The sequence below is a fragment of the Lepidochelys kempii genome, chromosome 6, assembly GCF_965140285.1.
Source record: "Lepidochelys kempii isolate rLepKem1 chromosome 6, rLepKem1.hap1, whole genome shotgun sequence".
NCBI classification, from domain to species: Eukaryota; Metazoa; Chordata; order Testudines; family Cheloniidae; genus Lepidochelys; species Lepidochelys kempii.
In genome coordinates, this window is record NC_136385.1 from 86,823,699 (window position 1) to 86,838,273 (window position 14,575).

Below are 14,575 nucleotides of genomic sequence, written 5' to 3' on the forward strand. Positions count from 1 at the left end.
GGAAACTGCCAAATGATTGCTGTTGTCTGCATTTCACAGAAAGCTTGCAATAATACATATCTTTGCAGTCCAGTAAATAGAGGCTACAAAAAATTGTTGGTTCATATTTCCACCATCATCAGCTGCAAGTAGTTTCCCTAAAATTCATAGGATAAAAGGGTGACTATTACTGAAACTTGTGTTAAATTATATTCCCCTAAGGTTGAATGATTTTTTTTTTTAATAAATGTTAAATTTATTTACAAAATAAAGTCAGTTAGTCAATAGTACACAAAAATTAATTTCACAGTCTGTATGAATAGCTTCATATACAGTATAGCCATATCTCTATGCACAATGTCAAGCCAAACCATGGGATTTGTTTTTTGTTTTTAATAGCAGCAGCTGCAGTTGTGACATACACAGTGCAATTTGATGTGGAACACCATTTGATATTTTAATATTATGAAGATAATGCAACAACACAACACTGTGCACTATATTTTAGCTAGCTTCAGAGGGGTAGCCATGTTAGTCTGGATCTGTAATCGTCTGGATCGTCACATGCATCCAACGAAGTGGGTATTCACTCACAAAAGCTCATGCTCCAATACATCTCTTAGTCTGTAATTGTAAAATGTTATTAGTAATGCAAAGAAAATCTCACTCCCTATCCACCTTTACCCTTCAAAGTCAAGCATTCTCTGTCAACTTCTCAAAATACATACACTATAGGCTTATAACTGATACGTTTACTTATAAAAGTGAGAGTAAAAGGTAAGGAGGTAATGACAATATTTTACTTTGAATAAGAAGTCACCAATCTGAAAAGTCTGGGAAATACTGAGAAACACAGCAACAGAAAAAGTGCTCTTAGGTAGTCAAAACCAAGAGGTTAGCTTCTGTGAGTAGATTAATGGATCAACCATTAACTTGACAGTGACTTTGTATTCTGGTTGACAAAAAGTCCAAACTACCAGATAAGAAAAGCCATTCATTGCTTCCATAAAAAAACCTGTCAGTCTACTAAACAAAGAGGAAAAATAAAAGCTATTTCCATGACAACAGAATAGATTGTATACATATCTTTTTTCTTAAGACATGTCCATCAGCCACCACAAATGGGAAAAAATGTAAAAGAAAACACAAAAAAAGCCTCTCTTACTTACCTACACTCCATAATTAAAGCTCAGGGATTTTTTAAACTCCAAGTTTAAATATTTTTGCTTAAATGAGATGTGCAGGGAACAAAGCAAAAAGAAGAATACAAAACCTTCCAATGTGCATAAATAAAAACATCCATATTTAGACACTTTAGTGGTATTCCAAATCATAGAATATCAGGGTTGGAAGGGACCTCAGGAGGTCATCTAGTCCAACCCCCTGCTCAAAAGCAGGACCAATCCCCAAATACATCAACACAATCCTCTCCTCTGTCAAATATGCACCTCAACCAAAACCATACTAATTTACCACCCCAAGCAACCACCACACAGATTCAGAAATACTGATACAGTCTCTATCAGCACCCTAAAAAAATCACTCAACCGAAGTATGGAGAAGATCTCTAGTTTACAGCGTTTTTATTCTAAGCAACAGTTTAACACATGTCAACATACTACATATGTACATGAGCAATGGTTCTAATACACAAAAATATTGCATAATATGTACATGAATTTAAACTCTCTATGCTTTTATCATTATCTGAGGGCCTGACAGAATATTGCTCCCAAATGTGAACAGTTAACTGTATCTCTTCCATGAAGTTTTACAAAGATTCTTTCAATGACAGTTTCAGACTTTTTAAAAAACAAAACAAAACACGTTTTGTATCATTTGAAAAGGATAAAATATTGTCCATATTTTTGAGACTTCATACAGTCTTAAACAGCACAGCTGTTTTTCCACATTAACAGTGGCTTGCTAGAACATTGAAAAAGTGGAAAACTTCATCTTTATCCAAGACTGCAACTTCAGTTGAACATTCGGTACATTTGACTGGATGATATACTTCCTCCTCTTCCTGATTTGCTTGCACAGTGGTGATCTCGTTGCTGTGTTTCATTTTCTTATGTCCTTTCTTTATCTTCTTGTTCACTGGGCCTTTGTATTTTAGAACCTCTTCTTTGTTAACTGAGCAGTTCATCACAAACATTGCTCTGTACTGTGTTTTGTAGGATTCATGTCTAGGAAGAAGAGAAGAAAATGCAATGGTCATATTCTCCGATAGAATTCTGCTTTCACAGAATTGGTTAACACTACTGAAGGTAGGATTGAAGACCGGAAACACCAAGTCAAAGGACTAGCAGCCAGTCAAAAGTGAAGTCTTATAAACAAAATAAAAAAATCACAAGTACAAAAGCCAGGAAAATGTAGCATTTCTTTAGTTTTGAAGTTAAGCTGTTTAAAAATAAATAGATGCTTATTTTTACAAGCATCCCTGAACTACAAAGCTATATTACTATGGAATCATGAATGGTGATTTATGGCTAAAAATGGGACAAAGATTAGAAGCCAGAATTTAACCATTCTTTGCCCCCCCCCATGAAATATTCAAAATCATTTTAAGCCTGTCATTTCTCATGATTCAGATCAGTCCAAAACTAATTTTGTTTTTCAGAAAAAATGTTTATGAACCACGAATCTCATGCCAATTTAAATTTAGTATCTTAAATTGTTAAATTTTTGAGCCAATATATTTACCCTAGAAAGATCAATTCAGATCCAACCTTCAGGACAGCTTTCAAGGAAGGGGTGACTATATGTTTTTTGTAGTTTGCCTGTTTCCATCCTAATAAAATTCTGTTTTACTGTTCCTCAACTCATCTCCATGCTGTATGTTCCCAACTCTTCCCTGCTAAGATGATCCCAAATCCTTGCATCTGTTATTCAACCATGAACCTGACCCAGATATACCAAGCTTTTCTCATTCAGTTTTGGCTTTCAAAGACCTTCTCAATATGAACAGAGACTTCCTCCATTTTTGCCAAGCTGTCCTTTCAAAGCCTGAAACACGAGGCAACTACCATTAAGGTAAACAGATGAGAGAGCTCAACACTTCGCAGGACTGGACCTTTGTTAGCATCATTATACAATCTCAAGAAGAGTGTGGAACTTTTGTATGCAGCACAGAGCCCAGAAGGCTAAACAAGACCAAATGAGAATTACAAAGTGTAGCAGATGGAAGCCAAGGGTTCAGAGAGAAAGGCGTTCATTTTCCCCCCCTCTCAAACAGATAAGATAATGTGTTTTTGTTAAGATTTCTCTGTTCAAAATCTGGGACAAGGTGGCCACCAACTCAGTTACAATATTAAGAACATTAATTCCTAGTGTCAAGAACATAAGACTAGGCACCAAAGATCATTATAATGCTTAGGATAGTGAAGTCCACACTGAGTTAAAATCATTTGAACACTCCAGCAAATTGTTTTGGGCAACAGCAGAGGCATTTTCCTGCAACTCAGTCAAACATCTACTACTATACATGAACACAGTACCCTCATCTCAATGTCCTGTATACACTCCAGAATACTAGTTCACTGTGACCCAATATTCTTTCATAATGTCAACATATTGCTAGGGATATTTAAGAACATAAGAACGGCCATACTGGGTCAGACCAAAGGTCCATCAAGCCCAGGATCCTGTCCTCTTGACAGTGGCCAATGGCAGGTGCCCCAAAAGGAAAAAACAGACAGGTAATCATCAAGTGACCCATGCCCTGTCACCCAATCCCAGCTTCTGGCAAACAGAGGCTAGGGACACCATTTCTGCCCATCTTGGCTAATAGCCATTGATGGACCTATCTTCCATGAATCTATCTAGCTCCCTTTTGAACCCCATTATAGTATTGGCCTTCACAACACCCTCTGGCAAGGAGTTCCAGAGGTTGACAGTGCATTGTGTGAAAAAATACTTTCTTGTATTTGTTTTAAACCTGCTACCTATTAATTTTATTTGGTGGCTCCGTGCTCTTGTATTATGGGAAGGAGTAAATAACACTTCCCTATCTACTTTCTCTATACCACTCATGATTTTATAGACCTCCATCATATCCCCCCTTAGTCGCCTCTTTTCCAAGCTGAAAGGTCCCAGTCTTATTAATCTCTCCTCGTACGGAAGCTGTTCTATACCTCTAATCATTTTTGTTGCCCTTTTCTGAACCTTTTCCAATTCTAATATATCTTTTCCGAGATGGGGCAACCACACCTGCACACAGTATTCAAGGTGTGGGCGTACCATGGATTTATACAGAGGCAATATGATATTTTCTGTCTGATTATCTCCCTTTCTTGATGATTCCCAACATTCTGTTCGCTTTTTTGACTGCCGCTGCACATTGAATGGATGATTTCAGAGAACTAGCCACAATGACTCCAAGATCTCTTTCTTGAGCGGTAACAGCTAATTTAGACCCCATCATTGTATATGTATAGTTAGGATTATGTTTTCCAATGTGCATTACTTCGCATTTATCAACATTAAATTTCATCTGCCATTTTGTTGCCCAGTCACCCAGTTTTGAGAGATCCTTTTGTAGCTTTTCGCAGTCTGCCTGGGACTTAACTATCTTGAGTAGTTTTGTATCATCTGCAAATATTGCCACCTCACTAATTTTTTTTTTTTTAAACTAATCTGCCTGTGACTATCACTTCCTCCCCCCATACTCAAACTCTTGCTAGCTGAAAAACTATCAACGTACCACAAAGACTGAGTATCATTTGAGAATTTGATCATTTATTCATTAGGAGGTTGATCCAAACCTCTAACAAACTGACTGAAAATACAGCTGACTGGTTTGCAAAATAGACAGGATCTTTAAGATTAACGCTTCTGAAAAGCATTAGATATAGTGCAAATCACTGTCTCATAAATATTCAATGAATCTGCAAAACACTTCTACATATTGCTTATTTCCATACTTGTCCCACCCTGATCTCTCTACAGAAAAATCCTAGATTTGCTACTGCTGAACTAAGGTGAAATATAATTGCATGCATGTGTTGAATCCACACCTTTACTTCCATAATGACACATCTGCTGTTTAAAACTAATAAGTGTAAATTACATATTTCACTGCAACTGAAAATAAGACATTACAGAATGATCACTTCATGTTTATGGTTCAGTAATTACCTCTGACAGTCAAAGCACAATGTAGTCATGCAAGCAGGGCAGTTCAAAACAGCATCACTGTTTGGAATGGCTGGAGGTTTGAACTGCTGCTGCTGAGTTCTTCTTATATTTTGGTACCTACCAAGGGGTAAACAAAGAGGTGAAAATATCCATCCCTATGGATTAGGCATGTAGACTGAACCTTAAAGCTGTATTTACAACCAAAAAACCCCCACAGCAAATGTTTGATACCTCCTGGAACCCTGCTCTCCCAGTACAAAATCCACAGATTCAAATCCCTGGAAACCCTCATTTTTATATTTTATTGGTATGAATGGGTTTTTAATTTGCTCTGGAATTTGAATCTTAACAGAGTGTGGATTTTTGTATGATGAGCCTTTGCTCTGCGTGAAGTAGGGTGCATTTTTTCTAGGTGTAATCACCACCAGCCATTTAATTCTGCTTTCATCAGTTCTTGTCAAGTTGTAGAGTCTAGTTTTCCTGCAGTCCAGAGGTTTTTTACTTCATACACACCCCCAAAATCCCACAGAAAAGAAGCTCCAGGCTCTATCCATTTTATCCAAACACACTTCTTCTGCCTCACTAAATTCCAAGCCTGTCAAAAACAAAAATGCATTCACATTAATTTTACCTAAACAGTGACCTATAGCTACATAATCTAGTGATCAAAATATGCCAGGACATAAAAAAAATATTAGATGTCACCTAATCCTGCAAGATCACTGTATGTGGAATGCCCTTTGACTTCAATGGGAGTTCTACACGTGGGTGACTTGCAGGGTCAGGCCTTTTTTAATTTTTGTAAAAAGAATAGAAATATACAGCAAATGGGGTGGTAACAAAGAAACACTTATAATCATTACTTTCTCTGGTGGAATTTGCAAGGTCAAATCCTACTAGAACTCCCATTAAAGTCAGTGGGAAGTTCATGTGGAGTAGGATTTGGCCCCAGTACCTACAGGTTCAGAGCATCACAAAAAGGGACCTGTAAATGACACCTGCAAATGTGGATAAGTGAATGCTGTATTAAAACAAGCTTTTTTATTTCATATACTTCAAATGAAGCTCTGAATCAACAAAATAACTTTTAGACATACTGCCTTTACAGCACAGTCTTAAGTTACTCGGCATATTCAACAATATTTTCAAGGGTTAAAACATTTACAGCTGCTTACCCTCGTCTCTGTGAGTCCACCCATTCTTGGTCTCGATCATCTTCTTCTGGATCATAGAGTAGCTCATCATTAGTAGGAATCCGGCGTTGCTGATGTCTTCTTTTTTTCCTGGCCGCCTGTGTACCTGGGAGATTTGTGCAAACATAGTTGAATTCTACCTCCCAAATAATACGATCCATTAAACAGAGAACTATTATCTATTTCAGGGATCCTTTTCTGAGCCCCCCGCCCCCCAACATGCTGTAAAAATTCCATGGCCCACCTGTGCCACAACAACTTTTTTTCTGCAAATCCAATAGATGAAAAGCCTCCAGCATTAGGGATAGCATGCAGGGCAGTTGCCCAGGGCCCCATACCACAGGGGGCCCCCCGCGAAGCTAAGTTGCTCGGGCTTCGGCTTCAGCCCTAGGTAGCGGGGCTCAGGCTTTGGCTTTCTGCCCTGGGCCCCAGTGAGTCTAATGCCGGCCCCTCTCTGGTCTATTTTGGTGGACCCCCTGAAACCTGCTCGCGGCCCCACAGGCGGCCTGGGACCCCTGACTGAGAACCACTGATCTATTTAACTAATTTACCAAAGCAACAGTTTCTACTTCATTTTTGCTGTGCTACAATCACAAAAAATCCCTATTAAAACAAAGCCTTGGATTGCTCCCTTCTGCAGAACACTGCCGTAGAAGGATTAATGCAGCACCAGGCTATATAAATGATCACTTTTTTTCAGAGTTTTGATGATGGTGTGAGATGACATATGTGCCCCCAACCTAACCACCTGCCCTCAAGACCCTCTCCAGCCACAGTCCCAGACTCTAGAGAGGACTCTTCAAGGTCTGGAGCAGGGTATATTGCTGCAGAGGTGGCCACCTCTTTCCTCAGTCATTTACCTACTTTATCTTCATCCTCCGAATCAGAGTCAAAATAAATGTCGTCATAGTACTTTGTAGTGGTGACTGTTCCAGCTTGTCCAGTACTCGAGGAAGTACCTATTTATGAAATTAAAATCAAACAAAATAAGAAAGCACCAGAATTAGCTGTCATGAGCCCAATATACAGAAACAGACTATCTCCAAGAATGAATTCAGGAAGAGGGATCACCATAGGTACATTCCCTGTAACTGTAACTGTTTGTAAACGTAACTGGGATCCCATTCTTATGCACATGAGTAATTTCACCCTGTGAGTAGTCCCACTGAAATCAATGCATGGATGATGATATGGTTAGTTTAATGTTTAGGAGATTTAATAGCACTTATATAACACTTTATTTAGAGGTGAATTTACACACATTAACTTTATCTCGAAAATAAAGTGTTATGTAAATGCTATTAAATCTCCTAAATATTAGACACATCAGCTAGCGGGTTACTGGTGTATACTGATATGTCTCAATTTAGACCGGTTCTCAATTAACGTGATCGTACTGTGCTCCATACACTGGCTTTGATGTGACTCTTCACACTGCATAAAGTTACACACACTGAAGTCTTTGCAGGATTGGGGCCTAATTTATAAAATGCATCTACATCATCTTCTCTAGGCACAGATATACCAATCATAAAGCAACTAATGGACATAATATCAGCTCAAAAGGATGGTCAGAGTATAGTCCAGGGTGAGCTATCATTTCCAAATTATGGAACTCTACCCAGGAAAGTGCTACATGGCCTCTTTGGTAATACAAAAGATAATTAACTGGAAACTATGCACAGGTTCAGGTCTGTCCAGTTAACTGGAAAAACAGGATTTACCTTGCTGAAATGTCTGCAAATCAAAGATCCTGTTTAAAAATGGACCTTTTAATATGTGACTTGGGAGGGTAATTAAGAATGCCTCACTATGCATTTTGTAACAGGAACAAAAACACATGCTCTCCTGAACAGTAAGAAACTAATCCCCCTGGCCATTGTCACTCTGAATCAAAGAACAGAAATATATCTGAGGGAAGCACTCTGGAGATGGACAGCTTTGGCTATTCAGATGCAGCTTTTAGTCCTGCTGTGAGAGAGGTAATTATACTCCCAGTTCATAGACTAGCTTTTGAAATATTTTTTATCACTGTTCTGTCAAGGGGCTAAGGTTTAAAATCTGTTTTTTGCCTGTTAACACATTTTAATTTTAACTAATTTCAATCTGATGTCATTATTTTCTCAAATAGCTACTGTTTGAAGTGTATGTTATTCACCTTAATTTATTACATTCAAATATACTCCTCCTACCAGTACCAATTTCCCTTATAAAGCACAAAATGGTTGTTTGCTATATAATGAGACTTTATCCAATACCAACGCTTTAAAATTATGGCACACCTGGGGACTGAGGTTTACCAAGTTCAACACATCAAACACTATTCCTTTCCTTCTGAGAAGAGAATCCTTGTAGCTGCTTAAGATGCCTTAAAAAGCACTTGATTTTCATGTAAGAAGTCTTCTGAACATTACAAGTGCTCAGAGAAAAAGCAAACTTTAAAGCCTACAAAAGCAGCTGTGAAGATTGCTCAAAGCCACTAAGGTTAGACCAGCACCACTGAGCTTAAAAAGTGGCTGTGTTATCTAAAATGCTAGTCAACGACTAGAAACATTTATTCTGTGACAGCCATGGTAAACCACAAGCGTGTGTGTCTTAGAACAAATATTTGTAGCATGTCCAGATTAGCATTTGCAATTCTGTTAGTTAACACAATTTAATCAGCAGTCAATTCACTTAAGTTAAAATAGAATCACAAACTCTACTCTAGAAAAACCCTTTAGTGTAGCTCTATTCTCCAATTAAACTCTTCTAGCTCTGGGGGCTCCTGGGTAGTAAGCAATTTCTTTTTCACTTTGTAACATAAGTAGTATTTTATTTTTACTTCTTTCCTCTCTATTGCCAGTATGTGACCACTTCCTAGATCCTCATGTCATAGGGGCTAAGTCCCATAGGTCAGAAGTGGCAGCTGACAACTCTCAAGAGGATCTGCAGCAGATGGAGGGGATCTGCCGCCTGTTGTCCCTTCTATGGGAGGTTTCAGAGTAACAGCCATGTTAGTCTGTATTCGCAAGAAGAAAAGGAGTACTTGTGGCACCTTAGAGACTAATGATGAAGTGAGCTGTAGCTAACGAAAGCTTATGCTCAAATAAATTGGTTAGTCTCTAAGGTGCCACAAGTACTCCTTTTCTTTCTATGAGAGGGTGATTCAAATCCTGGCAACATCAGGGAGTCACTGGAAGCAGGGGGAGAAGTACAGCCAGAGCCCCCCGTGTACATGGAGGAAGGGCAGGCTGAGAACAGGACTGGAGACCCCCTAAAAAGGAGAAGTGGACCAAGGAAGACAAGCCACTAAATGAAAGAGCAGAAGAAAAGTCCTGGAAAGTGTGAAACGCCCCATTCATCTAAGTGAGCACTGGGATATTGATAATAGTTTAAATTTAAATGGCTAGGTGAACTATTTAATTGCTGATCATTTTAGCACAGATGTCCAGCTATGATTATCAGTCAACACACCGTAATCATACTGAAGGGTCAAATAATGCATTAACTCAACTCATCAGCATAATCGAACCCCAGTGTAAAATAATGCATTAATTTAGCCATCCTGTAATTGACTATTTTATAGAAGAGCAGATATTAAAACAGATAATTTACCTGTTTCTAGTGACTTCCACTTGCCCTCCATAGTTTTCATGGTGCAGTTTAGTTCCGCCTCCATTTCCTTTTGGAACTCATCTTCACTTGAAGATTCACTTTCTCCAGTAAGGCACTCTCTTATCAGTTTGCGCTTCTGATCGGGAGTGCCATATAAAAGCACATCCACTTCATCTTCTGAGCTATAGGATATTTAATTATTAAAATCCATTATTATTAGTTTAAAATATCAACCCTTCTATTGATGCAATAAAAATATCTTTTGAATTGTTCTGAAGTATTGGAACAATGCGTCTGATGAATGACTGGACATATTTTAGCATTTTAGTTGGATTACTGCTCCATTTTGGCCTATATACTAAGGCCACAATCCTGCAATTGACAGTGAAGTCAGTGGGTCTGTGGGTAAGCACAACAATCTACCTATGTATTGTCAGCTGCAGAACTGGAGTCTTTTGTTTAAACTGAAATATTTAAAACTACTCTGTTATTTTAAAAAAAACAAAGCAGCAAGCTCTGGAAAAAAGTCCTAGAAAATTATATTTCTTTTAAAGAAGGAAACTGCATTTGAGTGACATCGTATACTGTTCACCATAAATTACAGCTTGCCTCTCTTCCAGTATATGCTCCTTGTGGTTCATTTCTTGGCGGTGTACAGCAACCGTGCAATAAGAAACTTTTTTGTGTGGTGACACAGTGTGGAAATGTAGGAGTCAATAGTGCATGAGACCGTTTTTAAAAAGTCTTTATGAGAATGTAAGATTTGTGTTCCTGTAGCAGTCTTGCAATGAACCATGTATGCTTGCTTACACTTATACAATCACAATGCCAATAAACCTATGCATTTCATTTTACAAGGTGTTACAAGGCATTAGAATAACCCAAATCAAACACTGAAAGTAAAACAAAGTAGGACTAGAAACTGAGATGGGAATATATATATATATATATAAGCTTGGCGGAATTCTATTTTTAAAAGAAATAATTTCAACAGCTAATACTAACATGTACTTTTAAACATTTTTCAATGGAGACATTCATAGTCGTGCAAAAGGATTTTAAGGGTTTAAGGGTCTTAAAGATTTGTTATTAATTTATATTTTCACAGTGGCAAGAAATGATGGAGGGATCAGATCGGAGATTGAAAAAGGTAAAGGCATCCTAAGCGGGTTGTTTCAGCAGAGCTGTAAACAGGAACTTCATGCAGCATTTGTTACATCACGCTTTGTGCTCACGAAGGTGGGACTCTAGGAAGTTCTCATGCAGCCGCTTGCTCACTTTGCCTGTCTGCACATTTCGGGTAGTATCGACGGAAATACTTTACGCTGTGGGTGTGGGTGCTGGGGTCACTTCTAACCCTTCCTGGCCGAATTAGGGACCTTTATTAGAAGGGGAGAGTGAAGAAGCAGAGGCTTCGCGTGACACCTCCGAGCCCTGCCCCGGGCACCGGCGTGTCTCTGGCTGCGTCAGTCATGGGGGCCCCAGGCCCGGTCAGGCTCTGCGGGGGACTCCCCCCCTCAGCCCCGCGGGTCGCTCGGTACCTGCTCTGCCCCGGCTCCTCGTCGCTGGGCTCCTCGATCACGTAGGGATCTTCGTCCTCCTGCAGGCGGCTCATGACGACACCCAACAGCCCCCGCCCCGCTCCGATCGGTGCTGCAGCGAAATCGGCCCCCAAACCCGGTCCACCCAGAAACCTGCCCCGCCGCCCTCTTCCGCTCCTGCGGCTCGGCCCGGCCCGGCCTTGCGGGGCCCCTGCGAGCGCCTTCCTGGGGCCCGATCCCCGGATCGAGGAGGCCGCCCAGCTGCGCCAGCCTTTTATCCCAAGCGCACCGGCACGGGAGAGCCACGCACGGATCGTGGCCGAGTGCTGTGCACGGGGTGAAGCTGCGAGCCCGGTGCGAGCCCAGCGCCAGCTCGGGCCAGAACCTGCCCTTGAAAACGGTGCAACATCCCCCTCCTCCCTGCATCCCTCAGCGCTGTGACATACTTCGCGCTCTGACCCCGGTAAGGGGCAGAATTCTTCCATCAACCTACCTACCGCCTCCTGGAGGAATGGATTAACTACAGGGATGGACCAAACACTGCTTTTACTCTGGGAAGTTTAGATGTCCTATTTTAACTATTTACTTTTTTCATGGAATCATAGACTATCAGGGTTGGAAGGGACCTCAGGAGGTCATCTAGTCCAACCCCCTGCTCAAAGCAGGACCAATCCCCAACTAAATCATCCCAGGCAGGGCTTTGTCAAGCCTGACCTTAAAAACGTCTAAGGATGGCGATTCCAGCACCTCCGTAGGTAACGCATTCCAGTGGTTCATCACCCTCCTAGTGAAATAGTTTTTCCTAATATCCAACTTAAACCTCCCCCACTGCAACTTGAGACCATTACTCCTTGTTCTGTCATCTACTACCACTGAGAACAGTCTAGATCCATCCTCTTTGGAACCCCCTTTCAGGTAGTTGAAAGCAGCTATCAAATCCCCCCTCAGTCTTCTCTTCCGCAGGCTAAATAATCCCAGTTCCCTCAGCCTCTCCTCATAAGTCATGTGTTCCAGTCCCCTAATCATTTTTGTTGCCCTCCGCTGGACGTTTTCCAATTTTTCCACATCCTTCTTGTAGTGTGGGGCCCAAAACTGGACACAGTACTCCAGATGAGGCCTCACCAGTGTCGAATAGAGGGGAATGATCACATCCCTCGATCTACTGGCAATGCCCCTACTTATACATCCCAAAATGCCATTAGCCTTCTTGGCAACAAGGGCACACTGTTGACTCATATCCAGCATCTCGTCCACTGTAACCCCTAGGTCCTTTTCTGCTAACAGTATAGGCATTGTACTCCTTTTCTCCTATAGTCTGATTGTAGATTATGAGCTCCTCTGAATGTATACATCAAAGGAATGATCCCTAAAATGAATAGCATATTATTTATAGACACAACTGGAAAGAATTATATGCACCAGTAGTCACTGGAAATGTTGATTTTCATACTTGGAAGCTACACAATCCAATCCATGATACCAGCAGCATTTTCAGCATCAGCGTCCCTTTAAGGACGTGTCTATATCAGGAATTTATACCTGTATAGCTACATATCTGTACAATCCCCCAGTGTAAATGGCTGCATCAAAGTAAAGGAAGGCTTGCACCGTGCATCTTACCCATGTTTGAAACCACTTCTGTCATGAGATCCAAAAATGATATATCAATGTGAACGCATGTAGAAGATGTAGTTATTGGCATATTAACTCACTTCTGTCTAGATCTCCAACACAAAACTCCATTTATCCAAATCCCTGCTGCTCTGCCAATTGTCCACAAAGCAACACATGCAGCAGTTCCAAGACTGAATGGAAGTCATGAAGCAGATAAGGTATAGACCAGTGGGTGTCAAACTTTTTTTTTCCCCACAGACCACGTGAAAATTGCTGAGGGTCTCAGCTGACCAATTAATGATGTTTCCAAATGTTGTTTGTACTGTTAGCTAAGTATTGTAAAATGCTTTGGATAAAAGTGCTATATAAAAAAAACCACTTAACTTTTTTTGTTCTACAAATAATATCAGTAGTATTAACTTTCTAATGTGATGGATGTGCCCTCCCCGCCGCAGTAGTCCCTGACCTGGGGCTGGGAAGAAGAGAGGTCTCTCCTCACCCCAGCAGCCCCCAAGCTGGGGCTGGGGAATCTCTCCCCTGCAGCCACAGCCCTGGAGCTGGGGAAAGTCACCTTTCTCTGGCCGCCATAGCCTTCTATGTCCTAAATTCCAGCAACACACGCCTGCGCGGCTCCACTAATTAGGTAGGTAGCCCTTCATTCTCTTGTGTGTGGCCGCTCAGGCGTGCACCTTAGAATAGAGCTTGTGGACCACAGTTTGAGAACCTCTGGTAGAGACATTTTTGCACAGTTGTTCTGGAATTACACAACAGAACCACAGCTCTGGAAAAAGACTCATGGTTCAAATCACTAACCAAAGACTCAGGCCTTGTGTACACCGGCAAGTTTCTGCGCAGTAAGGCAGCTTTCTGCATTGCAACTCCCAATGTGTACACACTGCCAAGCCACTTAGTGCTCAAACACTGCACAGTTGCAGCATTGTAAAAAAAACACCCCGACGACAGGCGTACAGCTTTTGTCGCTGGGGCTATATTGCTGCAGTGCCAGTGTAGACACACTAGTCGATTACAGTGCTGCAGTTGGCCCCCTGGAGGTGTCCCACTGTGACGCATGGCTTTAAACAAGGGTTAAACATCCTACAAAATAAACAACCCTCAAAAGACGTGGGGAGATGTCTGTATATTTACATATGTATGAACAGGGTTGACAATGTAATCAACAGTCCCTAGGTTGTATTCTGATAATTCAGAGATCAAAAGATCATCCTAGCATTTAAATGAATTGTAAACATAGGATATCTCTGTATTCATCTCTCTTTGAAAAGTACAGCAAATAATCTGTGAATGGTGGAGGAACAAACAAAATTGCCTTATGTTAATTCTATAGCTGAGTATCGGTGATGGACCTCCTTCAAAGTCATCCTAATTACCTTTTCTTCCCGGATGAACTCCCAACTTGTCAAAGAGGACATGAAATTGTATAAAAGATCCTTGGGTCCCAATTCTGTCATCTCAGATTTTAAGCTGCACCAAGGCAAATTTGAGTCACAATAC

General features: G+C 40.7%; 1 protein-coding gene across 2 annotated transcripts; it reads right to left on the minus strand.

Annotated features, from left to right (window-relative positions):
* Positions 1–1,545: 1,545 nt before the first annotated feature.
* EAPP (E2F associated phosphoprotein) lies at positions 1,546–11,812 on the minus strand. Of its 2 annotated transcripts, XM_073348997.2 has the most exons (6): positions 11,450–11,805; positions 9,909–10,090; positions 7,172–7,270; positions 6,294–6,417; positions 5,119–5,235; positions 1,546–2,168 (listed from the first exon to the last, which is right to left on the minus strand). In XM_073348997.2, exons 1-6 carry the CDS (start codon positions 11,521–11,523, stop codon positions 1,892–1,894), a joined length of 873 nt encoding a protein of 290 aa, XP_073205098.2. In that variant the 5' UTR covers positions 11,524–11,805; the 3' UTR covers positions 1,546–1,891. The 2 variants fall into 2 exon arrangements, with proteins under 2 accessions (XP_073205098.2, XP_073205099.2); XM_073348998.2 differs by lacking the exon at positions 5,119–5,235 and having other exon boundaries at positions 11,450–11,812.
* Positions 11,813–14,575: the final 2,763 nt, after the last annotated feature.

Excerpts from the sequence above, each read along its gene's own strand:
- EAPP (XM_073348997.2), bottom strand. The coding sequence starts at position 11,523 with ATGAGCCGCCTGCAGGAGGACGAAGATCCCTACGTGATCGAGGAGCCC. Across the intron at positions 5,236-6,293 it reads GTGGACTCACAGAGACGAGG|GTACCAAAATATAAGAAGAA; the intron begins GTAAGCAGCTGT and ends ACCCCTTGGTAG. Across the intron at positions 2,169-5,118 it reads TTGTGCTTTGACTGTCAGAG|ACATGAATCCTACAAAACAC; the intron begins GTAATTACTGAA and ends TCTTCTTCCTAG.